Raw genomic sequence first — 25,732 nt, 5'->3', positions numbered from 1 at the left:
TGGGAGATCTTGGGAGACCACAGTAAAGGACCCTAAGAACACTTTACTTATCACAATTTAGTCCAAGTCTGTCTGACCAGTGGAAGACAAGCTACTGTCCATGTCGTGAAACTAGACAGGGCATATTTATGGACTGAACAATGGAGAGCCTCACTTGATCCATAAAAGGTATTATTTCTGAGTGCCGTTGGGATTCCCAGTGAAAAACTGAGCTCACTTCTGTGGCAATACAATAGCCAGTTACAGAGTACCAATGCCAGCATTTTACACAGTCTCTCATTTCATCCTCACAGCAACCCCAGGAAGTAAGGATTATTTTGCCTATTTCATAGAGGAGGATACAAACCTAAGTCTGCTCGACTCATAAACCCATGATCTCAAAACTGTATTTGTTAGAAAAGACTGGGTGCAAGGGGGGGGCAAAAAAATCAAAGGAGGAAATAGTGTTATGAAAGTAGTATTTCACAGGTTTCCTGAGTAAGGAACCAGAACTGGAAACTGGAAAGTTGTTCTCTCTCTCTCTCTCTCTCTCTCTCTCTGTCTCTCTCTCTCTCTCTCTCTCTCTCCCTCTCTCTCTCTCTCTCTCTCTCTCTCTCTCTCTCTCTCTCTCTGTCTTCCCTCCTTCATCTTTTCCCTCAGTCTTCTCTTTCTCTTAGTAGAATACCTCTCTACTTCCCCAGCCTTATTGTAGAATTAGCTACTCCATACTTCTGAGGTTATATGCTACTGATCCATCCTCTCATGAAAACTTTCTTCAGGTTCCCAGGAGAAGAATCGTATTGATCCTGGGTGAGTTAGCGGTCTTCCAATGTTCCTACTGGTTGGGGATCAGTACAAACATGACAAGCAGGAACCACCCCTCTGAACTGCAAGGCACAGAGAAAGGGGACTGACATTCAGGGTGGACAAACACTAGAAAGGTATCCTCCTAACTATAAGATGTTCAAGCATCTATTCATTTCAGAAAATCCAAACCTAACATGATGTCTCTTAACATAAGCATTAATTGAGGAATATAATAAAGATGTTAGACGCCTAAAGATATTGTTTTAGAAACCAGTAAACCTAGAATGTGGGGTGGCCAATTAAGGTGCATCAGACCAGTTGCCTGCTTTAAATATTCTCTAATTTCTATGGCAGTGCTGTCTGATAGGGGAAAAAAGCAAGACACATATGTGATGTTACATATTTTAGTAGCCACATTTTTAAAAAAGTAAAAGAAAAGAGGTAAAATTCATGTTAATAATATCTTTGATTTAACCCAATATCCAAAATACTATCATTTCAACATGTAATCAATATAAAATATTATTGATGATCTATCTTACATTTTTTGTACTGTCTTCAAAAATCTGCTATGCATTTTACATTTACAGCACATCTCAATTTGGATGCAATATTTTCATAGGAAATATCTGACTGGTATTAAATTTCCTAAAACATACAGTTAAATAACAGTTGCAACCACATTCCATTATTTCATGCTATTTTGCATTAATTATGTATGGCGAGATTAAATCATGTCGGGGTCCGGGTTCTCAGTTATCTCCCAGTGAATTAGTCTATTGTCTGTTCTTCCTGGGTAGAAGTGATTATTGGTAAAGATGGACATGCTGAGATGGTGGGCCTCTACTTCACAAAGGAAGAACGCAGCTGGAAACTGAGAGATACATTCGTGTATCTATGTGATACCAAATAATTTTTTTGTTAGATTGACTAAACAGAGTATTTTGTCGATTTTTGAGGGTTTTGTTTGTCTGTTTGCATTTAAACAATACAGTTTCCTTAAGAGGAGCTCTTTTGAAATTCTATAGTTGCATATGGGGGTCAGGAGATGCTGAAGGTACAAATCACTGATCACAACATGCAAGCAGCTAACATTTGTCTCCTCCTGGTAATTCTTGAGGACAGCACGCATTAGCAAGGAGGCAACCACCCATGTGGAGAGCACCCAGGCAAGAATTCTGGGTTGAATGACAAGTCATGAGCTACCAGTACAAGCCATCTGACTAATGGTCTATGAGTAATTAGGGTGGTGCAACAGTAATTGCGGTTTTTGCCATTATTTTTAACATTTTAAACCGCAATTACTTTTGCACCAACCTAATAAATCATGTAAAGAACAACACACGCCTGATAATCTCCAGTCTGGTGCCAGGGGAAATCTCCCACCAGAAAATAGGTCCCAGTCCCTATGGCGCCAGCCTTTTCACACTCTCCGCTCTGTGGCATTGCTGAGCCTGGTGTGGCCTCGACTTTTCTTATTCTTTTTCTTATTAGTGTTTTGATTCGATGAGGGAAGAGACTGCTCCATCTCCCATTTCTTGGCGTCCCAGTCTTCGTCCCGCTGATCCAGCGGCAGCCCCTCTTGCGTGGCAGTGAGACGGTGGTCCCGGCACTCGGGCTCGGCCCTAGGAGAGGGGAAGAGAGAGGCTCTCAGAGAGCAGGCAGGAGAGCCTGGCCTCCCTTCCCGCCCTCTGCATACAGCCTGGGCACCTCAGAGTTCCTCTACAGGAAGGAGGCCAAGTTCAAGCCTGCGTTCTTCCAAGCGTACACTTAAGGAGGTTGCAGATATTTCGGAAACTATGTGGAGGTGGAGAAAAACAATGTGCCAGGAGTGAGATGTGTAATAGAATCAAAGACAGTAGGGCACTAACCTTGAAGAAGGCACTGTTAATTCTTCAAGGGTTCACATTTATAGAGCAACTAGCATGTTATTAGGAGGCTGTTTTCCTTCATTTATTTTTTAATTGTATTTTTTTCGTAATTATGAAAGCCGTGCCTGTTCATTGTAAAAAATTTGAAAGTACAGAAACGTATAAGGGATAAAATAAAAATTACTTACTATCACATAATGTGTTATACATACTGATGGGTTTATGTAAAGAATAGTTATGGGTAGCTAGGTAGATATAGATAGATAGTCACACACACCTGGCCAATGGGACTTGCACACATGCGCCATTTTGCATGTGAGGTCAAAGGTGTATGTGTGACTTGCTAAAAGACATTGGTGAAAGCCACTTCACAGAGATAAAACTTGAGCCATATGAGGACAAATGGAATTTGGGAGCATAGATGACGGTACAGGCAGAGCAAACAGTATTCTAAGTGCCAAGCATTATAACAAGTACAGTTCATTCAGAGGATAGCACACCTGCTTCTCCCTCAGCCCCCATTGTCCCAACAAGCTGGAAGTGACCTCTCAATCACCAGACCACATTCACTCAGTGTCCCTCTCAACATGCAGTGTCCCTCCTTCAGCCTGCTCTTAGGACCCTTGTCACTTTCTATCGTGTATTAAGTGTTATTTATGTAAACAAGTCATTTCCCAGACAGGGAACTTCTTGATGTCCCAGCACTGTGTCTGATTTGTCTTTAAATCCTTTCTAGTATCTAGTTCAACATCATGCACATAGGAGGTCTCCAAACTATTTGTTGAATGAGAGACGTACTACTCAGCAAGGCTGAATCAAAAGTTGAATTATTCCACTAGGATCCCTAGGATATTCGGAAAGTTGTCAAATACTGTCTAGTCTTCTTTTAAAACTCTCTTACATCCTTCCTCTTGATCATCTTCATCTAGGAGCTCACCTACTTCCAATGGGACGTGTTAAATTCCTTAAGTGATTTCCTTGACTGCAGTCCAGGTGCCTCCAAACCTACCAGCATAGCACCACCGCTGCCTCTTCCGCTACAGACTTTGCTGAAGCATCTGCTTCAGCTTGTCCAGCCTCTGATGAGTTCACATTCACATGCTTGCCCGGCTCACCCACTCACCCACTGGACCTTATTCTCCACTTCTCTCTAGTGTGAATGCTCTTCTTAGCCAGGCCATTCTTCCTCCACTATCACTCCACCTCCTCACATATACACACAACTTATGCACATTTTCAACATGGTGCCTTCCCTTCAATCAAGAATCTTTCTTCCTCCTCCATTAGCCAGGTCTTCGCTATCTTTCAAGATCCAGATTAATTTCTCTCCAACCAGAATGCTTTCTCTCTACACCTTGTCCCTGTCAGAAGGGAAGTTCCTCACGGGAGATGATGATAAGTAGAAATGACTGGCACATGATGTGTTTTTTTAGTCTGCTCAGCAATGTCTGCCAACTGGCCCTGGAAATAGCACTCCTGCCTGTTTGGAGGAACCACTCTTCCCCCAGTTCAGTTACACTCAGGCTGTGAATCACGCTCACCTACCCATTGGTCACGAGAGAGGGGCTGACATTACTCAGAGAAAGTCAGTGGAGGCGAGTTGAGGACAGGACCCTGTGGAATGTCAGCCCTTGAAAAACATGTAACAATAGGAGCTTAGACAAAATCATAAGAAACAGTCAGACAGACAGAAGGAGAACTAGAAGAGAGTAGCATCAGATAAAGCAAGAGAGAAAAGTTTCATGAATATCAAATCAAGTGGGGGTAAGATGTGAATTGAGAAAGGCCATTGATTTAGCAACAAGAACCTCGCTGGTAACTTGGATGAGAGCTGATTCAGTACGATGATAAATCTTGCACCATGTCCCATTTTCAAACTTGGTGCCCCACCTCTAATCTGAGATGATCTTTGCATAATCTAAAACAACAATTATAGTAATGATATGTTATGTCATTAAAATTATGATAATATAAAATTATAAAAATTATAATTTTTGTATGATTAAAAAGCAATCGATTGTACATAATCCAAAACACTATAGTGTCCACCCCAAATTAGTCATTTCAGTGAAAAATTAACAAAAACAATTCAAGCAATAGTGGGGTGGACTACCTCAATTCATTTTCATTGACCTGAGACTACTGAGTCGGCAAAGACCTTGTTCACGAGCTCTTATTTTGAAGCCGAACCCCCTGTGATTTTAATGCCCCTAGTATTTCTGGCAACTAGAATTAAAGAATTTAATTCTTCATTAGGATGTAAGTATAGGCTTTAGCTAAATGATTCAATTGCTTTTGTTTGTCACATAGCTTATAGCCAAAGTTTAAGAAAGGATGTTAGTCATGTAAAGCAAGTTCAGCAGAAATATTTAAAAGTATGTTTTGCTTGAGATAATAGAAACGTATAGCTAGTTAACCATAAAACAATGATAGCCAAAACAATGGCAATAGTCCTAAGATGTCTAGTTTCTGCTTTTTGCTTCAAAGATAACATCACTGATGTACATTGTGAGATATTTTGCAGAATCTTGGTTCTTCAACCCAGCACCCCTTGTTCTCATAATATAATGTTGTGTTGCTGATGTAATGTTTCTTTGTCAAGTAGGAGGAGATAACTTCAGGGTCTCGAGGACAAATTTTGAGTTTGTTTTGAGTTTGTTTTCCCGTTCGCTATGACCAGCTGCTCACACCCAGGAGTCTGATACAAAAAAGTGTCATCTGTCATCGAAGAAACACAGACTTCTTTCTCAGTTTGCTGGAACTCCTCCTTCCTTACTCCCTAGATGCATTAAAAATTCTCTACTTTTGTGTGTGCTCTCCCATCCGCTCACTTTGAACAAATCAAATAAACCTTTCTCGATGTCCAAGCACCAGTGTCTCAATGTGTTGGCTTATGAGCACATAGGACACATGAACCCGAAATTTGGGAGGTGATTCTGCAACGGTGTCTCTGTCCTTTTATAGTTAGAAGTAAATGGAACTTACTTCTCCAGGAAAGCCACACAGGCTTTCTGCCCATAGATCTGTGCGATCCTCTTTGGTGTGTCTCCAAAGAAGTCAGGGGCATCAATGGCGGCGTGCAAAGCATGGAGAGTTTTAAGCACATTCAGATGGCCTGACTCAGCGGCAAAATGAGCTGGGGTCCAGCCCACATCAGTTACCAGGCAGGGCCTGGCTCCATAGTCTATAAGGAGCTGCATCACCTTCATGTGCCCTTAGAGGTACCAAAAAGAAAAGGGAGGAGGTTAAGATTAAAATGTCTCTGCAGGCCTGAGGCCAGGGCTAGTCTAGAGAGCACAAAAGAGGGGAGGATTTTTGCCTTTGAGGACCCTCCTGTTTCCTGACATCACTCCCTCCTTCCTTTTCCCTCTCCTTAATGAGGGACTCAGTGCCCCACCCCTAACCCCATGAACTACAGCTTTTTTTCATTCAGGCCCCAAGGCCTTCTAAGTATTCCCTCTACTCCTTCCAGGACACACCCTCCCTGTTTATTCCTGCAGTCTCTGCCTAGATATCTTGCTTTCTCTCACAAGTCACTGTACACCTGCCTATGCTGGCACTGGTAAGGCTCCCTGCTTTGGGCAGTCTCAATGATGATTTCAGAAAAAATTATTTTGCTCCCACATGGATGGATCTTGAGGGCATTATGCTAAGTCAGACAGAGAAAGACAGAAATAAGTCAGATAGAGGAAGACAGATACCGTATGCTCTCACTTACATGTGAAATCTAAAAAACAAAAATCAAGTTCATAGATACAAAGAACAGATTAAATTGGTAGTTTTGGGAGTGGGAGGAATGGCAAAATTGGTGAAGGTTGTCAAAAAGTACAAGCTTCCAATTATAAAATAAGTCAGGAGGATGTAATTATAGCATGGCAACTATAGTTAATAACATTGTATAGCATATTTGAAAGCTGCTAAGAGAATAGATTTTAAAAGTTACCACAAGAAAACAATTGTGTCAGTACGGATGGTGACGAATGTTACTAGACTTATTGAGGTGATCATCTCACAATATAAACAAAAATTAAATCATTATGTTGTACCTGATACTGATATAATGTTATGTGTCAATTATACCTCAGTAAAAATATTTTAAGTTCCACTTACAATACAGCTAGCACAGGCTTTCTAGCCAGATAGGTGGGGGTTCATACCTTGCAATAAATACCACTTGCTAACTATGGCACCCTGGATAAGAAACAAATGTCTGAGGCTCAGTTTCTTCATTTGTAAATTAAGGATAGTACCACTTACTTCACTGAGTTATTGTGAAGTACAATGAAATCACAGTACAGTACCCAGCAAACAGTTAATGTTCGTTAAAATTTTCTCTAGTATAGCTACCATGATATTGTACGTAAATTTCTGCAGAATGCTCCCGAGTGATTTCTCTGCAGCCAGTTTTGCTTCCTGCCAATCCATTCTCCATGCAAGAGTCAAAACAAATTTTTCAAAAGCGAAGTTGGCTATAACACTTTCTTTCTTAACATTCTTCAGTGGTATTCTATCACCGAAGGCCTTGACAAGCCCGTTAGCTGAACTTTTGCCACTATCCTCCCCCAATTCTATAACTGAGCCATACTAGGCATGGGGATACAGCCATGAAAATGACAAAGTCCCTGTCCCACTGCAAGAATGATGTTCCATTCCTGTTAGAGGTCAAGAGGGCAGAGTACTAATATTAATTGAAAGCAGACTATGTGCTAGGTACTGTATACCCATTATCTTACTGAGTCCTCACCTAGGACCCCAAGGAAGCATTATTGTTCCCATTGTATAGATGAATAAACTAAGGCTTATAGGCATTAAATACCTTGCTTAAGGTGCTGCCACTAGTAAGTGGTGGTGCCAGGACTGAAATGTTCCTAAGAAATGTTTTTTCTACTACCACACACAGACTACTGTCATGGATAGACAGTAGGAGGATAGACAGGAGGAGATGGATTCTCTCCAGGCATTGCCCACTTACCTTTGATTGCCGCCCAATGAAGTGGGGTTCGGTCATTCCAGTCCACATCCTTGTAGTTTGGGTCACAGATACCTTTCTTCAAAATGGTTTTTACTAACTTGTAGTCCCCTGCAGCCACAGCTTGATGGAGCTTTGTCATGTCTGACAGTTTGGTCAATTCCATGACAAAAACAACTGTGGGAAAAACATGCCACTTAGGACATTTTCTACAACTCTTTATTCCTAGTGAGTGATTCCACAGGATTCTTTGCCATTTGCATTCTTTCTTACCTCAGAAATTTGCATCCAGAGTTGTTTCATGTGTGTGCTCTGTCGGGTGTTTATTTGGATCTTAGCTACTGTGGTTAGTGCAGGCCAGTCCCCTACTCCAAAACTATCCATGGCTTCCCTCTGCACAGGATTATAGGCTAAACTCATGGTCTGGCATTCGCTCTTTGGCCTCAAACCACTTTCCAGTGCTATTTCCTACTCTAACTCCGAAGTGTTAGTAGTGTGACTCTGAGCTAATCGTGTAATTGTGTTCCTTATCTTTCTCATCTGTTGAATGGGTATAATTTGTCAGGGTTGTTGTGAGGATACGATGACAATCCATATGAAAAGTTTATACTAGAATTGTAAGGGATTCAGAATAGCCAAAGCAATCTTGAAAAAGAAAAAAAAAAGTGGAAGAACTCACACTTCCTGATTTCTAAACTTACTACAAAGCTACAGTAGTAAAGACAGTGTGGTACAAAGTACACTGTGTGACATAAAGAGAGACATATAGAGCAATGGAATAGAATTGAGTCCTGAAATAAACCCTTACATTTATGATCAATTGATTTTCAACAAAGGTGCCAGGAAAATTCAGCGGGGAATAAATAGTCTCTTCAAATGGTACTGACACAATTGGATATCCACATGCAAAAGAATGAAGTTGGTTCTCTACCTTACGCCATATACAAAACTCAACTTGAAATGTATGAGAGACTTAAATATAAGTTCCGAAACTAATACCATTAGACAAAAACATAGAGGTAAATCTTCATCACATGGGTTAGGCAATGATCCAAGGGTAGGACAACAAAAGCACAAGCAACAAAGAAAAAAATTTAATAAATTGCATTTCACTAACATGAAAAACTTTTGTTCTGTAAACGATACCTTTGAGAAAGTATAAAAGCAACCATAAAATGAAAGAAAATATTTGCAAACCATATATGCGATAAGGCATTTGTATCCAGAATATATAAAGAACTCTTAAAACTTAACAATAAAAAAAACTCAATTAAAAATGGTCAAAAAATATAAACAGAAGTTTCTCCAAAACAAATATGCACATAGCCAATAAGAACATGAACAGGTGCTCAGCATCATTAGTCATCAGGGAAATGCAAATCAAAACCACAAAGAGACACCACTTCACACCCACTCGGATAACTATGATCAAAAAAACAAGTAATAACAAGTGTTGGAGAGGATGTGGAGAAATTGGAAACTTCATACACTGTGGTGGGAATATAAAATGGTGTGGCCACTTTGGAAAGCAGTTTAGTAGTTCTTTCAAAGATTAAACATAGAGTAATTATATGACCAGTAACTCTAATCCTAGGTATATACCTAAAAGAAAAGAAAACATATGTCCACCCAAAAGCTTGTATACAAATGTTTATAGCAGTAAACATTTATATACAGCCCAAAAGTAGAAACAACCCAAATGTCCATAATGAATGAATGCACACAGAAAATGTGGGATATTCATACAATGGAATATTATTTGATAATTAAAAAGGAATGATATACTGAGACATACTGCAACATGGATGAACCTTGAAAATATGCTAAGTGAAAGAAGCCAATCACAAAAAGACCACATATTGTATGATTCTATTTATGTAAAATGTCCAGAACAGGAAAATCTAGACAGATAGAATATAGATTATCCGTTGCTTAGGATTGAAATGAAGTCGGAGTGGGAGGTGAGTACAAAGGCGTACAGGATTTCTCCTTGGGTGATGAAATGTTCTAAAATTAGATAGTGGAGGATGATGCTTTCACAACTTCCAATATTTAAAAATAGATTAATAGATATTAAAAGCCACTGAATTGTGTATTTTAAATAGATGAATTTTACAATATGTGAATTATATCTCAATAAAGGTACTTAAAAAAGAAATGATACTATTAATTAGATGCTTTCTTTAAAAAAACCCCAAAATTTATCAGTAGAAAACATATAATTCACTAGCTTACCACTGACTACTAAAATTTAACAAAATTTCCTTCCCATGAAGCCCTGTATATTTGATTAAGTGCCCTTGAATTTCTATCTTTCTGGTGCAGATGTCTCAGTGTAAAAAAAGTAGCCAGTAAATATAAGCTCTAATATCAATGATCTATAATAACTATAATAAACGTCTGCCGACAGGGGTAATATAAAAATACTTACTTACCTTATTTGAAATTCAGGTGCTCAGTGCTGGCAGGGAGCCTTAGCTGCCAGAGTCTTGTTGTGTTCACACCATGGAAACTGACCCCTCCTTCCTCATTAAAGCTCGCCAATCAACCTCAGCTCCACTCAACCTCAGCTTCACTAGGTGGTGATCATTTAGTGGCGTGGGGGGCTGCCTCTCTGTCCTGAAACTGGTCCGCAATGCTGGTCTGCTTCTACAGTCCAAGTGTGGTCCCTAGCAGGTTCTTTTGAAATAGCATGAATAAAAAATGAGAAAGTTGAAAAAAGGATTGCCAGCCCACAGGACACTGGAAGTAAGCTGCGTGGTAACCGCTGTAGAGCCGTCGGGACGATGTACACCCCTCACAGTCAGGACCAGCTGTGAGGTCTTGGGGAAGGCCCTTAACGTTGCTGAGCCTCTTTTGTTCTCACCAATAACGTGAAGGTTTAATGCCATTCTCATAGGTTTGTGAAAGATGAGTAGCTGAAATAATTTATAAAGCACCTGGCACAGGGTAAAGGAAAGGAGCAAGGGAAGGAGAAAAACTTCCGGGGCTTTCTTTTCGCCTCCTCTTTTTGCTCCCTTACTCTAAGGGTCTACTATCTTAATGATGATGGCTGGTGTAAAAGACCTTCTTCCTCCCTTCTTCCCACCTCTCTCACCCTTCTTTTATTCCCTTCTCTTCCTTTTCCTCCTTCTCCTCCACCTCCTTCTGCTCTCTCTCTCCCTCACCATCTTTCTTTTGTTTTTTCTTTCTCCCTCCATTTCTCCCCACAGGTATTTGTTGAATGCCTTATATCTGCCAGACATATGGGGCCCTGTGGAGAGCAAGGCACTCATTGTCCTCTCTTCTTGGAGTTCAGAGTCCAGAGAAAAAGACAGACAATAAAAAAGCAAAAAAACGTACACATTTAAAATCACAACTTGTGTAAAATGTGCTGCGAACAGACAGTGTGCAATGGCAGAAAATAATGGGAGGGGAGGGTGGTTATGGGAGGGGAGAGTGACCTGAAGGGGTGACATTTGATCTGAGACTTGGCTTAAGGGAAGCCAGGCCTCTGAGAAGCTGGGGAGGTGTCCCAGGCAGGCGGGGAGGGAAACAGTTTAGCTTCAGGGAGGAATAAAAAGAGGAAGGTGCAGCTGGTCGGTGGGGTGTGGGATACATAGAACAAGTAGAACAAAATGGTCTGTAGGCAAAAGCTAGATCATTTGGGGTCTCCTGAGATAGGACAAGGAGTTTGGATTTTATTCCAAGTATAAGGAGAAGTCAGCAAAAGGTTTTAAGTAAGGAAGGTGGTGCAATTTATATGTTTTAAAAGGTAACTTTGGCTTCTACAGGGGGAAAAGACTGCAGAGAGACAAGATTGAAAGCAGAAAGACCACTAAGAAGTCTGTTGCTCAAGTCCAGACAAGAAGGAAGAGTGGCTTGGTGTATTTGGCAGTGGAGAGGTAGAGAAATGATTGAAATCAAGAATTATTTAGGAAGGAATATTAACAGATATTAACAGATATAATATCAGTGGATTCGACCTGACTAGTGACGGAAACGGAGGGATCAAGGATGATTGCTGGGCTTCTGGTTTGACCAACTTGGTGTGAAGGTGGTGACTTTTGGTGTGGTGGTGACTAGGGGAGGACCAGGTTTGGGGGAAAGAAAAGAAGTCAAATTAAATGTTCCGTTTTGAATGTGTTAAGTTTTGACATTATCTGTAAGGTATGTCAAAATGACTTTTGGGCTAAAGATACACATTTGGCGTTGTCAGCATAGAGGTGATATTCAAAGGTACAGGGCTATGTAAGTAAACCAAGGACAGCAGGTACAGAGAGGAGAGACACCCAAGCACTGAGTCCTGCCATCATTCTGAGGGAGAATTATCAAAGGAGATTAAAGAGCCCTCCTGGGAAGGTAGGAGGGAAACCAGAGCAGAGTCTCACAGAAGCTAAAGAAGAAGAGTGTGGTTATGAGGAGTAATGGCCAACTTGGTCGAAGAGGGTGAAGTTAAATGAATGCCAATTACAGGCTGGAAAAGATTCACGTGAGACCCCGTGCCCACCCTCAAAGAGCTCAGTGTCTTGTTATGCTTTGTAAGCTTTATAACAGTTCCAGTTCAGTTTGACTACATTCAATAAATACATATTTGATCAGCAACGAATATAGGTTGAATGATGCAAGAATACTGTTAAGGTCCGGAATTGTCCCCCTCAGACAGACAGAGAACCCGCACAATAATGCAAGTCACACAGCGAGGTTTATTTCCAGCCAGCTGAGGTCCGAGTCTCTGCCCCACGCAGCGGGTTTTAACAAGGACCCCCAACACTTAAAGCCAAGGGGTTATATAGCATTTTCAAGGCTTTCCATAGCTTCAGAGAGTACTAGATAAACTTACAGGACTTACATAGCTTCAAAGAGTATAAGATTTACTACAGGACAAGGAGACCAGGAGTATAAGATAAGCTACAGGACTTGCATAGCTTCAAAGAGTATAAGATTTACTACAGGACAAGGAGACCAGGAGTATAAGATAAGCTACAGGACTTGCATAGCTTCAAAGAGTATAAGATTTACTACAGGACAAGGAGTATAAGATAAGCTACAGGACTTGCATAGCTATAAGGAGTATAAGATAAGCTACAGAACTTCTAGTCTCCATGCTGCAACTGCCCACATCCTGGAATTTTATAATTATGTTGTTTCAGGCTAGGGGCTGTTAACCCTGACCTAAAGATAGCAGTTCTCATGCTAACAGTCTCTTACAAATACCAGGACAGAGCCCTGCCCTCAGGGAGCTTATAATCTAATAAGGGATTGTTGGTAAGCAGTGCGGCTATTGTTATCAGCAAACTTCATGCATCTGGGGCCGTACCCCTGCTACATACTTCCCCAATACAGGTGATCCCCACGTTTCAAAAGTTCATGTTATGCCACTTCGCTCTTAGGAAAGACCTACATTAGTACCCATTTTCACTAACCAAAAGAAATCCAAAGAGAATTTATGCTTTTATGAAAAAAAAAAGAAAAGCAAAAACTAGTTGTTATAGAGGCAGAGCACACCTGAGCTGCAAGAGTGGCCCCACAGGGTTCCTTCCCCGGGAACCACACTCAGCGTCTCAGCATCAAGCCACCATAGCTTTGATCTGTGTCTGCAAGCATCTGTGCTTTATCTTGAACTATTTTGTGCATCTATTAGAAAGATGTGTCCTGAGGTATCAGAAAAGCCTAAAAGAGCTTGCTAGGGTGTTACACTTACCATAAAACTGGGTGAAATTAAGCCTATTAGTTATGATATGTTCGATTATTTTTTGGGTCTGAGAATGCTCAAAAATTTTTCCATACAAATTAATGGTAATTGCTTTCTGCCATTTTAGCTTACCAATGATTTTATAGAAACACTATTTTCAGATAGAGGGCAAACCTGTAATAGGTTTCTGATCCTGAACTTCTTGACAAGTCATGAGCTGGCCAGGAAGTGAGGCAACCAAAGGGAGAACTCCCCAAAAATGTCTCATAAGTCAAGAGTGAGGTGATGGGGGCGGCCAGATGACTTAGTTGGTTAGAGTGTGAGCTTTGAACAACAGGGTTGCTGGTTCGATTCCCACAAGGGCCAGTGAGCTGTGCTCTCCACAACTAGATTAAAGGACAATGACTTGGAGCTGATGGGCCCTGGAGAAACACACTGTTCCCCAATATAAATTTAAAACAATAATAATAGTAAGGTTTTTTTTTTTAAAAAAAAAGAGTGAGGTGATGAAGAAATGACTAATAAGGGTATATTCTGAATTTTAAAAAAATTTAAATATTGGACACAAATAGCACACAAGACCATATAAAAAGAAGACCATTATAAATCCTGATCATACAAAATGTTAATTATTTTTATACTACAGGTAGTAGGATCTGCTAATAGGATACTGAATTTGTGTGGTATAAATGCTTTTCAATGTTGTCAGTGTGGCCTTGTACCTGAATGAATAATTTCATCTGGGGTAATGTCAAAAACATCCACCCTGGAATGTCTGCCATCTGTATCATGATAGGCCACAGAAGCCACCTGGGCAATATCTATAGGCCAGCCAGTGACCTTAAGCACTGGGACTGAAATCTCTGACTGAGGTGACTGCCAGGAATCAAAGCTATTTTTAGATCAGGAAGAAACTCTAGAAATCGAGTCAAAAGTTCATTTTATAGATAAGAATATTGAGGTCCACTGACATTAACTTCTTTAATGAAAGTCACACTGCTACTGGGTTTTAATTCATCTCTTACCACCTCCCCACCCCAGTTAAGCTCAGCAGGCAGAGTAGGTGCACAGTGACCACAAGTTCAAGTACGTACTGGGCAGCTTTGCCATTCCTTTGCTTACTGTTGATCCCTGCTTGGGACACTGTGATTTGATTCTCTTCTATCTCCCTCCAATTCTAAAGAAGATGATGATAACAAACCCATATAGACTTTGTTCTCAAAGCGTTAGCATGCATGAACAAGTTTAATCACGTGGGCCAGGTACAATTATTATCCCTACTTCACAGAAGAGCAAACTAAGGCACACAGGAATCAAGTCACTTGCCTAAGGTGACAAGACGAGTAGTCGGACGACCCAAGTAGTTTGGTTGCAGTATCTATGTATGGTCTTATCTACTCTGCTGCAATGCCTCCTGAGATGGTAGGTCAAAGTCACAGGCAAGAATTATTGAAGTTAAGACGTCCCCGCCTGGGAAACGCTGTAGTTTCCATTTCAAACCAATACCTGTGAAAGAGGCGATACAGTGAGGTGGTCAGAATGGTGAGCTGGAAGCTGGGAGAGGCAGGAAGGAAATGAAATATTTGTTGAATGGCTTTTGTGCATCAGGCAATATTCAACGTTTTTTGTGGGTATTATCTCATCAGTCCTCACCAAGTCTGAGATACAGTTTACAAGCAAGGAAATGCAGGCTCAGAGGGCTTAAGCGTGCTCAGACAAGGGCTGTCTACTTCCTGTTGAGAGTTTGGTGTGGGAGAGCTGGTCAGACTCAGTGCCTGATGGTGTTACTGTCAGGACCCAGGTCTCAGGGAAGTTCTAGTGTTTCCTGCATCTGGGACTGGGAAGGTGAGAATCGGGTTCCATTTGTGGCTTCCGAATCATTTTTTCCCTTCTGCCTATATACATCTTGTAGGAGCTTCCACGGGGCCTCCTAGTCAGAATAGAGGACCTTATGTGACATTTTGGACCATCCCTGGGATCAGACGGGAGAAGGGGAATGTGCTGGTCTAAGATTCCAGCATCGCTGCTGACCAGCACAAACTGGAGATGTGTGCCAATCCAGCATGAGGCTCATGGAATTTTGTTTTGGGGGGTAAGGATTTCCAGGTTGGCCATATCTTCTCTAAGGTGTTATTTTGTCATCCTTTATCCTTCAGAGACCACCTTCAGAGACACAGCTGTAGTTCTCCTCTTAGCCTCTCCTGGGTGCTATCCAACCTGAATGTGGGTCCCGTATTGCCCTCACATGCTGACTTTTGGATGGGGCTTATATAAGGGCTCTGTATGACTGTCTTGGTACCTGGTACCCCTTCCACCTAGCAGCCCTTGTGCAGACATTTCACCTTTTCTACTGTTTCCTGTGGGCCTGTTGCCTCTGGCTCAATTACCTTGAGGAAATCCCTTTATGGGGGATAAATTCACAATAAATTTTCCTTGAGCATCTGATCATGTATGTGAAAAGGCCGTATCTCTCTTTAAAGAGTTATTAATCCAGTTGAGGAGATAAGATCTTGCACAAATAAAACATAATAGAGACGATATTAAATGCCCTAAAAAAAACACTACAGCACTTGACTTAGCATGTAGAAATCTTTAAAGGATGCTGGGAAATTTTCTGTTTGTCCCATCAGATCCACTCTCCACTATTCCCCACCCTGGGAAGCTTACCTGTAGGGACAGTACCCATAAGCTTCAGTCTCCTCTGGCTTTTTGCTGGGCCTGGTCAATTTCCAGCAGGAGACTGGAGGATGGATAGAAAATGGGGCTGGAATATTAAGTCCTTTGGCTTCCTGCCTGGTTATCAGGGATTTGCTGCAGAGGTCACGGCTCCCGTCAGGTGGCCCTGTCTATGGAGTTATCCTCGCCAGGTCCGAGTCACTGCTTTCTCCTCTTGTTCCTCAGGCCCGTGGATGGTAAGGGCTCCCTGGTGTTGTTTGCCCAGAGCCCCTGTTGGGCTCCCTAAATTCCACTCTCACCTTGGTAAGTAGTCACCAAATACTCAAACACTCATCAAATAATCCAGATTGAGGATGCCACATGCTTCCTGCCTGGATCCGGACCAATAAAGTAGAAATTCTACAAGCAAAGGGGATGTGCCCACATGGAGTCAAGGATGGATGAGTGTAAAGTGAGTTGAACATGAGAAACTTAAATGAAAAGGACGTTGAGCCCAGATCCTGGAAGGCCACGAATGCCATACCAGGCTATCTGGACTTTATTTCTTCCATCGTACAAAGGGAACTGTTGACAGTTTCTGAATGGGGAAGTAAAATGATTACAAGTCCAGCATTTTTAGAGAAGTAATTTTGCCACAAGAAGGTATAATGTGTTCTGGGGTGAGGGACACCCATGGAGGAGGGAGAAAGAGTTAGAAGGCAATAAAAATGTATATACTTTGACTCAGAAAATCTACTTCTAGGGATTTATCACAAAGAAATAATTTAAACCTTACACAAAGATTTAACTGCAAGGAAATTCACTGACGTGCTATATCAAAAATTAAAAATCATAAACACCCCAAATTTCTAATAACCCAAATTTCCACTAAAAGGGAAAATATTATATAGCCTTTTGAGCTGATACTGCAGATGTGTACTTATTAACTTGGTAAAATGTTAGTGTTCTACTGCTAAATTAAAACAGAATTTTAGAAAACTGACCAAAAATTTGCTATATATGCATGTCCTTGTTTATGTGGAAAAAAGCTGAAAAGGATATACATTGAATTATTATTAGCTAAACAGCATTTTTCCTATAATGAGCACGGATAACGTGTAACAAGTTATAGAAACCTTTTGTCGTTGTCAAGGGTAGAACATTTGAGGACCTTGATTAGCAAGGTAATAGTAGGACTAGAAAGGAGGGAATTGGTGACACTGTGCATGTATATTCAGACAACTCGGTGCCTGGGTAAAGGAGCCAGGTGTCTGTGAATCATGGCGCCACTGAGAGAAGCCTGGAAGTCTTGGACTGAGCACAAAGTCTCCTGCATCTTGATGAGATCAGCAGGGATGTTATCAATGACGTGGGCAAGGCAAAACATCCTGGAGACCGGTTTGGCAGGCCAGGTCTTAGAGCCCAGTCACCAAAGGCGTACAAACGAGGAGATTGTTACACCCACAGTTCCTAAGTCCATCAAGTCTACAAAAGGCCTTAAGACACTGCCAACGAAGAATGAAGGCTAAACCAGACATTGGATAATAAATTTTGGAATTGGCTGATATATTGGATAAAAGATTATTTATCTTCTCCCCACTTTAGAAACTCAGAGGCATTACTATCTGGGAACCTGTTAGATTCCCCTGGAAATGCTTTGTCTCTGAAGTCTTGTGCTTCAGATTCCATTCTCTGAACATGACATCCCACATTCTGTCACTCTGCCTAGGGGAGGGAGGCCCTTCCAACCCACTCAAATCAGCAATACTTTTCAGTTCTTCCTGGTTATTCATGGAGTGTGTGTGTGTGTGTGTGTGTGTATGTGTGTGTGTGTATTGTCTTTCCCATAGGTGTGTGTGTATATATACATATACATATACACATATACATATATATATACATATATATAGATACATACATGTATCTCAAGTGCTCACTCTGCTTACCAAATATTGTTCTAAGCAATTTACATGCATGATCCCTTTTAATCCTCACTGCAACACTGTGATATAGATGCCATTATTATTTCTACTTTACAAATTAGGAAAACTGAGAGGCTAAAAGGCTACGTAACTTGCCCAAGGCCTTACAGCTAGTAAAGATAGAGCTTAATTCACACCCAGGTCTGTCTGACTCAGCCTTTTTAATTACTACACTTATATCTGGAGAAATGTCTGGAAGGTTATGTACCAAATTGTTAAATAAGTACCAATGAGGTAGAGGTTATGAGAACAGCCACACTTTCTATTTTTATTTTTTGTTGTTTGTTGTTTTGTTTAGATTTCTCACAATATAAATGTATTCCATCTTAACTAAAAAAAAAATCCTATCTTTTCAAATTACCATCAATTCCCTCCTTTTCTTTGCCTTTGTCAATCTAGTTTCCTAATTTCCAAGGCCAGGGTAACCCTCCTCTCTTTTCTCGTTCCTGGACTGGAAAACATTATCAGGAAACCACGTCACCAGACAGACTGAATCCATGATTAATGAGCGAATTCCAGCCACCATCAAAAGGCTTCAGTCATTCTCAGGCAGATCTCATGACCATCCCCCGTATTTTCACTCTCTTTGTGCTTTATCTCCATCAAGCTACAGTCATGTCTTGTTCCTTTTCTTCTCCATAAAAATGTCTTAAAAGTAGTCTACCCTTAAGAGTCTCTGTGTCCTCATCTCAACTCCTTACTGACTCCCTGCCTTTACCCATCTATTACACTAAAATTGGTTTTTAAGGGTTACCATCGCTCTCCTAATTGCTCAATCCCACAGCCCTTTCTAAGGTCTTCATCCATTCTATTTAATCAACAGTGTTGATCACACCTATCTTTCAAAACCCCTTTTCTCTCTTGACTTCTGTAGATCTTCTCTCTCCCATTCTCCATCCCAACTTTGACCAACCTTTCACCATTTCATTTACTGGCTCATCTTCCTCCTGCCTTCCATGAATGTGATGTTCTTGAGAATTCTGTGTTATACCTCTGCTCTCTCTAAAAGCTCTCAATGGCCAGTCTCATGCACTCTGGGCATTTTCAATTCCACATAACTTCTGCCCAGGTCTCTATACTGAGCTTCAGATATGCGTAACTAACTCCCTATGAGATGGTTCCACCCAGAGATGTGCTAGCTCACTACAGGGGATAAAGTCCCATTTTCTAGTGTTTGCTGATTTCTATAACATGAAACCCCCACTATGGCCGATTTCCAGCTATGAATGTGAAATCACAAAATACAGAGCTGGAAAGAAATGTTCACAGGTGGCTCTCTCAAGCAGGTAGAAGGAGACTCCACAGACCACTTGTTCCTCCTGGTGTCCCAGGGCAAAGGCTCTCAAACATTTTTTGACATATGGTAGAAAATACATTTTACATCAGTTATGTACATACCTATATATGCAGAAATAAAAGTTCTATGAAACAACACTTAACCTTACCACATGTGATACCTTTTAAAATTTATCATATTCCATTTCATTAAAAAGTACTAGTCTTTGTGAGTGGGCCATTGGCTCAGTTGGTTGGAGCACAGTGCTCATGGCACCAAGATCACTGGTTCCCACATGGGTCAGTGAGCTGCGCCCTCCATAACTAGATTGAAAACAACGACTTGACTTGGAGCTGATGGGTCCTGGAAAAACACACTGTTCCCCAACTAAAAAAAAAAAAAAAAAAAAAAAAAAAAGCACTAGTCTCGACTCTCAAGTAGATTTCATAAGCTATTAATCGTTCAAGACACACAATTTTTAAAACATTATCCTCAGGTGTTTCAAATTCAGGATACACAGAACTGCATTTATTATTATAACTTACTTTTCCAACCTTGTTATTTTCCCCTATTTTCCTTTCTCAATTAATGGGACATCATCTACTTGGTTTCTTCAGGTAGAAACCTCAGGGCCATTCTGGACACATCCCCCCCTTTTTTTTTTCCCACACATCCATTTCTGCCTTGGTAAAAATCTCTCAAGTAGATCTTCCAATCTCAATTCCCACTGTCACTGTTCAATTTTATATCATCATCTTTCTCCTAATAGCCTCCAAATTCACCCCCTGCTTTTTGTTCCTCCAATCTCAATTCATCTTTTTACAGTACAAAATTATCTTCAAAAAATAAGTAACATGACTGCTCTGCTTAAAAATTTTGATGGCTCTTCTTTGACCACAAAATATTTTTTCATTCATTCAGAAAACGTTTATTAGACAACTGCTGTGTACTAAGCTCCTTATTGGGTGCAGGTTAACAAAAACGCCATAGTTCCTGTCCTCAAGAAGCTCGTAGTCCAAACTCTATTGCATTAATCAGAAGACTTTTTTAGAAGTCCCAGCACACCTTTTTATCCTTACCTTCTGCTCCCTCCATCCTGTCTATATACCATATGCCTTTGCAGCAATGGAGAAATTGACATTCCACAGGTATGTTGTTCACTTTTAGGTCCCTGGGCCTTTGCTCATGCAGTTCCACATTCTGTAAAATGCTCTCCCTTTCTATCTTCAGATGAACTCCTACTCATTCTTGAAAGCCACTGTCTTGGCAAAGCTTTCCTTTTCACAAATTTGTATTCTTAAAGAGTTTTAAATATTCAATCAATATAATCATGCACATACTCAAAATAGTTAAATAGTACTGAAGCACGGAAAGAGGAAAGCCAGAGTCTCCCACCTCAGCCCACCCCAACCCCAGTCCAATTCCCCAAAAAGAATTACTCTTAGGAATTTCTGATTTTAGATTTCTGGTGGTAATCTCCAAGTTTCCAAAACAATATACTATATTATTATTTCATGGTGTATCATCTTAGGCACTGTCTATCTCATTTCTCCTAGGAGAGATGAGCATTTAGCTTACGTACATATTGGTCCTGTCTTTTCTCCTTCCTGGCCCTCCTAATAGTTATATCTCTATAATCAGGCCCCCTGCTGCTCTCTCCTCTGCAAAATTACTGTGCATCCAGACCTTTACTTCCTGTTCTACCAACTCGTGACAGTATCTCTTGACTCTTGACTTTCTGAAAGAAGCAGTGATTTATATAAACCTAAGAGACACTCAGTAGTCCAGCTTTCTCTCCATCCTGCTTCCCACATCTAGCTATCTACCTTTACTTTTACATTTACTAAATTAATCGTATTTACATTCTCTTATATAACCATAGCCAATTTTTCTTTGGCTTGTTTATAAGGTAATTCTAAACGTTGAAAACCAATAAGCAATGTTTCCATTATTAGACTATATGAATCTTGCTCTCTACAGTCTAGTTTAATGTTGTGATCATACTTTCTTCTCTGGACCATTTGCAGAAGTATATGCTTGGATTTCAGGTTAAAATGTAGTCTCTATTTTTAGATACCACCCAGTAAGGAGCTCAAAATCAAACCGTTTTAGGTTTCATCACACTTGCATCATGCCTTTCCTGGCATATTTCCCCCGTTGCAGTTCCTAGTTTTAACTTTAATATTTTTCTTAAATTTTAAATTAAAGTAATTTAATTTTTTAAGTTTTTCTTACTTTCTGTTATCCTCTAACAGTCTTAAGAATTTCCAAGTTCCCAATCATACTTTCAGTTTTTTTGAATCCCATATTTTTTCCTCCAGTTTAGTTATTCCAATTAGGATGTGTTAGTTTTCAGGCCTAGGCACAGCTGTCATCCTGAAACTTCCCTCCTCCGCTCATCTGGATTGGAGTCCCTTTTCCTTGAATTGTAAGCAGGGAGGGCAGCTTTGACACCCACACCCTCGGAGAACAATTGGTAACTCACTTCTCTGAACTCCCACAGTCCTTTGCATATACCTACACGAGGTAGCACTCTATGTTGTTATTTTCTTATCCTTCAGGGCACCGACTGTGTCTTAGTCATCTTGGAAATGGTACCTGATGTACAGTTGGCCCTTAATAAACACAATTTGAAAACCCTATTGAGCACTTTATTATTATTTAATCCAATATATGGATTGAAGGGGAGAGCCATCATTTTTGCTCATTAGTCTTTAACTAAATGAATACTGCTAGGTTGATACGAAATGGGCGTGAGAATTGAGAGATAAGAAAAAGCTCAACAAAGAATCAACAAGTATATTATTTCTTTTTTTCACTATATAACACTAAAACAAAACCTATTAGACCTACCTTATAATCTGTTACGTCTGTGTCGACTTGTTGTCCTCTTGGAATGTGAGGCCCGTTCTTTACTAATTTCACTGGACTAGGGTTGCCAGATAAAATACAGGATGCCCAATATTGCTAAACCTGGTAACCGTATACTGGGTGTCTTGTCAAGGCATTAATCGGCTAAACGCCAACCATTCTGACAGCCTCAGAGAATGTGATCTGATGAGAATGAGAGAAGACATAAAGCTGGCATTGAAATAAATAAATAAATAAAATATTTCATACTTGCCTTCAAGACCTGCTTTCTAAGCCCACCACCTTTCTAAGTGTGATGCAGAGTCTCCTGCTTCTTAATCTGGTTTAAGGTCAAAGGGAAGACAGCCTAGAAATCTCTTGGATAAGGCATAATATATTCTTTTAGAATAATATTCTGGGGCAATTTGTTTCACAGGAGGTTATTCCAGGTAGTATAGGAAAATGCAGTTTTATATAAATTTTCATCTATTAGGTTTATATAAATCACTGCTTCTTTAAAGGTATTAACATTATGTAATAATGTTGAATGTTTCCCATGTGCCAGGCTCTGTCCTAAGCATTTGACATGCATTTATATTTCATTCTCAAAAGGTGGCTCTGACGAACGTACTTAGATTATCTCCATGTTAGTGATGAGGAAACCGAGAAGCAGAAAGGATAAAGAACTTCCCCACGGTCATACCACTAACAAGTGGGAGAACCCTGCTATACTCCACGCCTTCTTTACTGCAGAGTCCTCAGGATAAGAATAAAATAAATTTCATCTATAGTTCCATCACTTCACCCAAAACCAAAAATCATTATTTGAAAAATGCAAACCTTAATAACACTACACATAAATGTCAAACTAATTTCCCTAAGTCTCTAAACTTAAGCTTTAAATGAATATCTTTTTTAGGAAATGAAATGAGGAGAGAGCACCGAAAACATAAAGGGGGTGGGGTGGATTTCAGTTAAACCCCAAATATCTGGGATAGATAAACTGAGCTGTGAGAGATGCACCCTTCTTACACCATTTCCCCCTCAAGTCATAAACGTTCTTCCTGCCTGCCTTGCACTGTATTCCTACGGAGAAATGAAACTAACACAGTGTCTGGCCCTCCAAAGCAGAACACAGTCTACATGGTGTTGAACTGGTGCCCAACCTACGATGTACTGAGATGCGGAATGCTCGGGGCATATCATATTACAGATGCGAGCAGAGGGACTCAGGTGGAACAGGCAAGATTGGCTTGATTTGGGGCAAATTAAATAGGGAACAGATCTGATTAGAATCAGAATCGAGTCTGAGAACGGGAACTGGGGGGCAAAACACCCACTGCAGGCTATGTCTGGATCCATCCCCGGGCGGGATAAGTTAACCCTGGGGTCGAGGTTGCGGGACCTCGGGACCTGGAGAGGATGTTGGATGCGCCTGACTACCCTGGCGTCCCCAGCTGCTTTTGTTTGTGGGAAGCTGATGGCCACACGCTCCTCCCCGGCCCCTCCTCCTGCAGCGCGAGGGGAGGAGAGGGTCGGGAGATAAGACGGTGCGGGGTGGGCCGAGGGCAAAGCCCGCTGCGGCCCACTTGCTAGCCGCACGCTGGAGGTGTCCGGCAGCCCAGCGCTCAAGGTGACAGCGGCCCACGCGGGTGGCAGCGAGAAACAGTCGGGTTTGGCGCGCTCAGGTCGCGTCTCTGAGCCGCGGAACGCGTCCGGGGTCCCCGGTTCTTGCAAGCAGCTCCCAGCCGCGCCCGGGTGAGGAGGGACCCCGGGGGAGAGGCGGGGGCCCGGGGAGAGGTGCGGGGCAAGCCGGCCTCAGGCGGCACTGTTGTCGGCGGGAGGGGGACCAGGAGCGGCGACGAGCTTGAGGGGGGCCGGAGTGGGAAGCGGGGTGGTGGCGTAGCTGGAGTCGTACCCGCCTCTGGGCCGGTGCTGGGCTCCCGGTCCCTGACGCTCACGGGGACGGCGCTGGGATGTTTGTGGGAAGCGTGACGAATTAGAATCCAGTTCTCCTAAACTTTTTCCCGAGAAAGGAGCCCGAAGAATTCGGTGCCGAGGGGGAGAAGCAGGCCAGGGGAACAGGGAAGTCAAGGAATTTTCTTATCTATTTTTGTCCCGCTGGGACAAAGCAAACAAACAATCCTCCTTTTCGGGAGTATTGCTAATTCCGGGGCCCAGTTGTGAGACGCTGTTTTAGTACCAGAATTACAAAAACAAAGCGATGTGGCCCCGGCCAGGCTCACTTACTGCACACATTCCAGAAGTCTCCCCTGCCGGCCGGATGAGATCACGGCTGCTGTTCCGTGGGGGATGAGCTTGTTTTTAAAAAGTCAAACAAAAGCAGAAAGCAGAGGACATGCTCTTCCCCGTCAGCCCTGGAGCTTCCAGTAGAAGTTTCTATCTCCCGAAAACAAAAAGGCCAGGCTTTCATTCAGGCTTGTCGTTATCGGGGCTGCTGCAGAGGTGAAGAGAAAGGAGGAAGGAGGCAGAGGTGTATGGGGCTCTTAAGGGGTGCGTGCCACCTTTGAAGGACACGTAAATTCAGGTTGGGGAAGGACTTGTGTTAACAAATCAGCCTTGCACAAATTACCTTTGACCCAAATGAGAATGCTGAGCTGGGAGCCTGGTATATGAGTAAGAGCTGGAAAATGCATCCTTTAAAGTTTTGATAATCCCTGAAGGCTCAGGATCAAATCTTGGGCTACCATTGAACTCGGGGATCAGGGCATTAAGTACTGGCCTCATCTATAAGAAGAAGATTGCCTTCTGGTCACCACTAGGCACTGGTGAGCTGCCAGCACTGGGGCAGATTTCTTCCCAGAGGGAGTTGTTCTGGTGGCTCTGCAGAAGCTGGTGAGAGATCCCCTGGACTTGGCATTTTCCAGCCTGCCTGCTTCCCCTCATTGCCAATGGGCACTGAGCGTAGTCTCTGTTCCCCAGACATTTGTGCAGGAGTTGCTGCTGTGGACAGTCCGGTGATGCTTTTCATGGAACTGGGCCCTTCCTACTCAAGGCAGACACCACACACAGTCTGTCACCACAGATTGTCACCAAGGCTGTCTGTCACTGGCTGTAGAGCCTCTGAGAGTGAAGGAGTAGCAGAATTGGGAGGGATGTTAATCTGGTTCAGCCACTCATTGTACAGTTGAGAAATCCCTTCTGAGGTGTGAAAGGGCTTGCCCAGCACTCCAAGCCTTTCCCACAAACAGAACCCTGGGCAGCTCGTTCCTCATTTCCTCTCCACTATACATCTGTGCCTTTTGTACACTGGTAGTGAGGAATACACATTCCCTGACCCTGTTAGGTTTGGAGAGGAATACAATCCTCTTTGAGGCTTTCTCAGCACAGAGCCTTAAGGAAAGTGCTAACTAGCTACCTGAGCAACTGGCGTGGGAACCCTGGAGTTTCTGCATCTGTATTCCTTTCCCTGACACCTCAGAAAACACATATTTCCTGGAAAAGAAGGTTATCATTGGGTTACTTATACCTTGGCTCATCTTAAGCTTGACTTTTTTTTTTCTTCTAACACCCATGATAACATGCCCCACTGACCTCTTGAGATACTGAGAAATCTCCATAAAGTGAAGCATTGAAGAGGAAGTATTGAGTGAAGAGAAATCAAAGGGGAACATTGAGCTCAACAATCATATTGTTCCAGAATTCTGT

The 25,732-nt window shown here is 41.7% G+C and overlaps 2 protein-coding genes across 5 annotated transcripts in view; one reads left to right on the top strand and one right to left on the bottom strand.

The window, feature by feature from the left end:
- Nucleotides 1–609: 609 nt before the first annotated feature.
- Nucleotides 610–22,116, bottom strand: ANKRD66 (ankyrin repeat domain 66). 2 transcript variants are annotated; one of them, XM_033102677.1, is made up of 4 exons: nucleotides 22,067–22,116; nucleotides 7,630–7,803; nucleotides 5,643–5,871; nucleotides 610–2,411 (listed from the first exon to the last, which is right to left on the bottom strand). In XM_033102677.1, the coding sequence occupies exons 2-4, from the start codon at nucleotides 7,790–7,792 to the stop codon at nucleotides 2,210–2,212; spliced, it is 594 nt and encodes a 197-aa protein (XP_032958568.1). In that variant the 5' UTR covers nucleotides 7,793–7,803; nucleotides 22,067–22,116; the 3' UTR covers nucleotides 610–2,209. The 2 variants fall into 2 exon arrangements, with proteins under 2 accessions (XP_032958568.1, XP_032958567.1); XM_033102676.1 differs by lacking the exon at nucleotides 22,067–22,116 and adding an exon at nucleotides 10,062–10,113.
- A 1,062-nt stretch (nucleotides 22,117–23,178) lies between these two features.
- PLA2G7 (phospholipase A2 group VII) overlaps nucleotides 23,179–25,732 on the top strand; it is a 40,715-nt gene continuing 38,161 nt past the window's right edge. Inside the window, exon 1 of one of the 3 annotated variants that reach the window (XM_033096454.1) lies at nucleotides 23,179–23,305. The gene's annotated coding sequence lies outside the window, so the exon portion shown is untranslated. Of the gene's footprint in view, nucleotides 23,306–23,683; nucleotides 23,822–25,732 lie in introns of those variants that run through there. The other 2 variants (XM_033096434.1, XM_033096463.1) reach the window with 2 other exon arrangements.

The sequence above is a fragment of the Rhinolophus ferrumequinum genome, chromosome 3 (genome assembly GCF_004115265.2).
Source record: "Rhinolophus ferrumequinum isolate MPI-CBG mRhiFer1 chromosome 3, mRhiFer1_v1.p, whole genome shotgun sequence".
Lineage (NCBI taxonomy): Eukaryota > Metazoa > Chordata > Mammalia > Chiroptera > Rhinolophidae > Rhinolophus > Rhinolophus ferrumequinum.
This window is presented reverse-complemented; position numbering and strand designations above follow the sequence as displayed.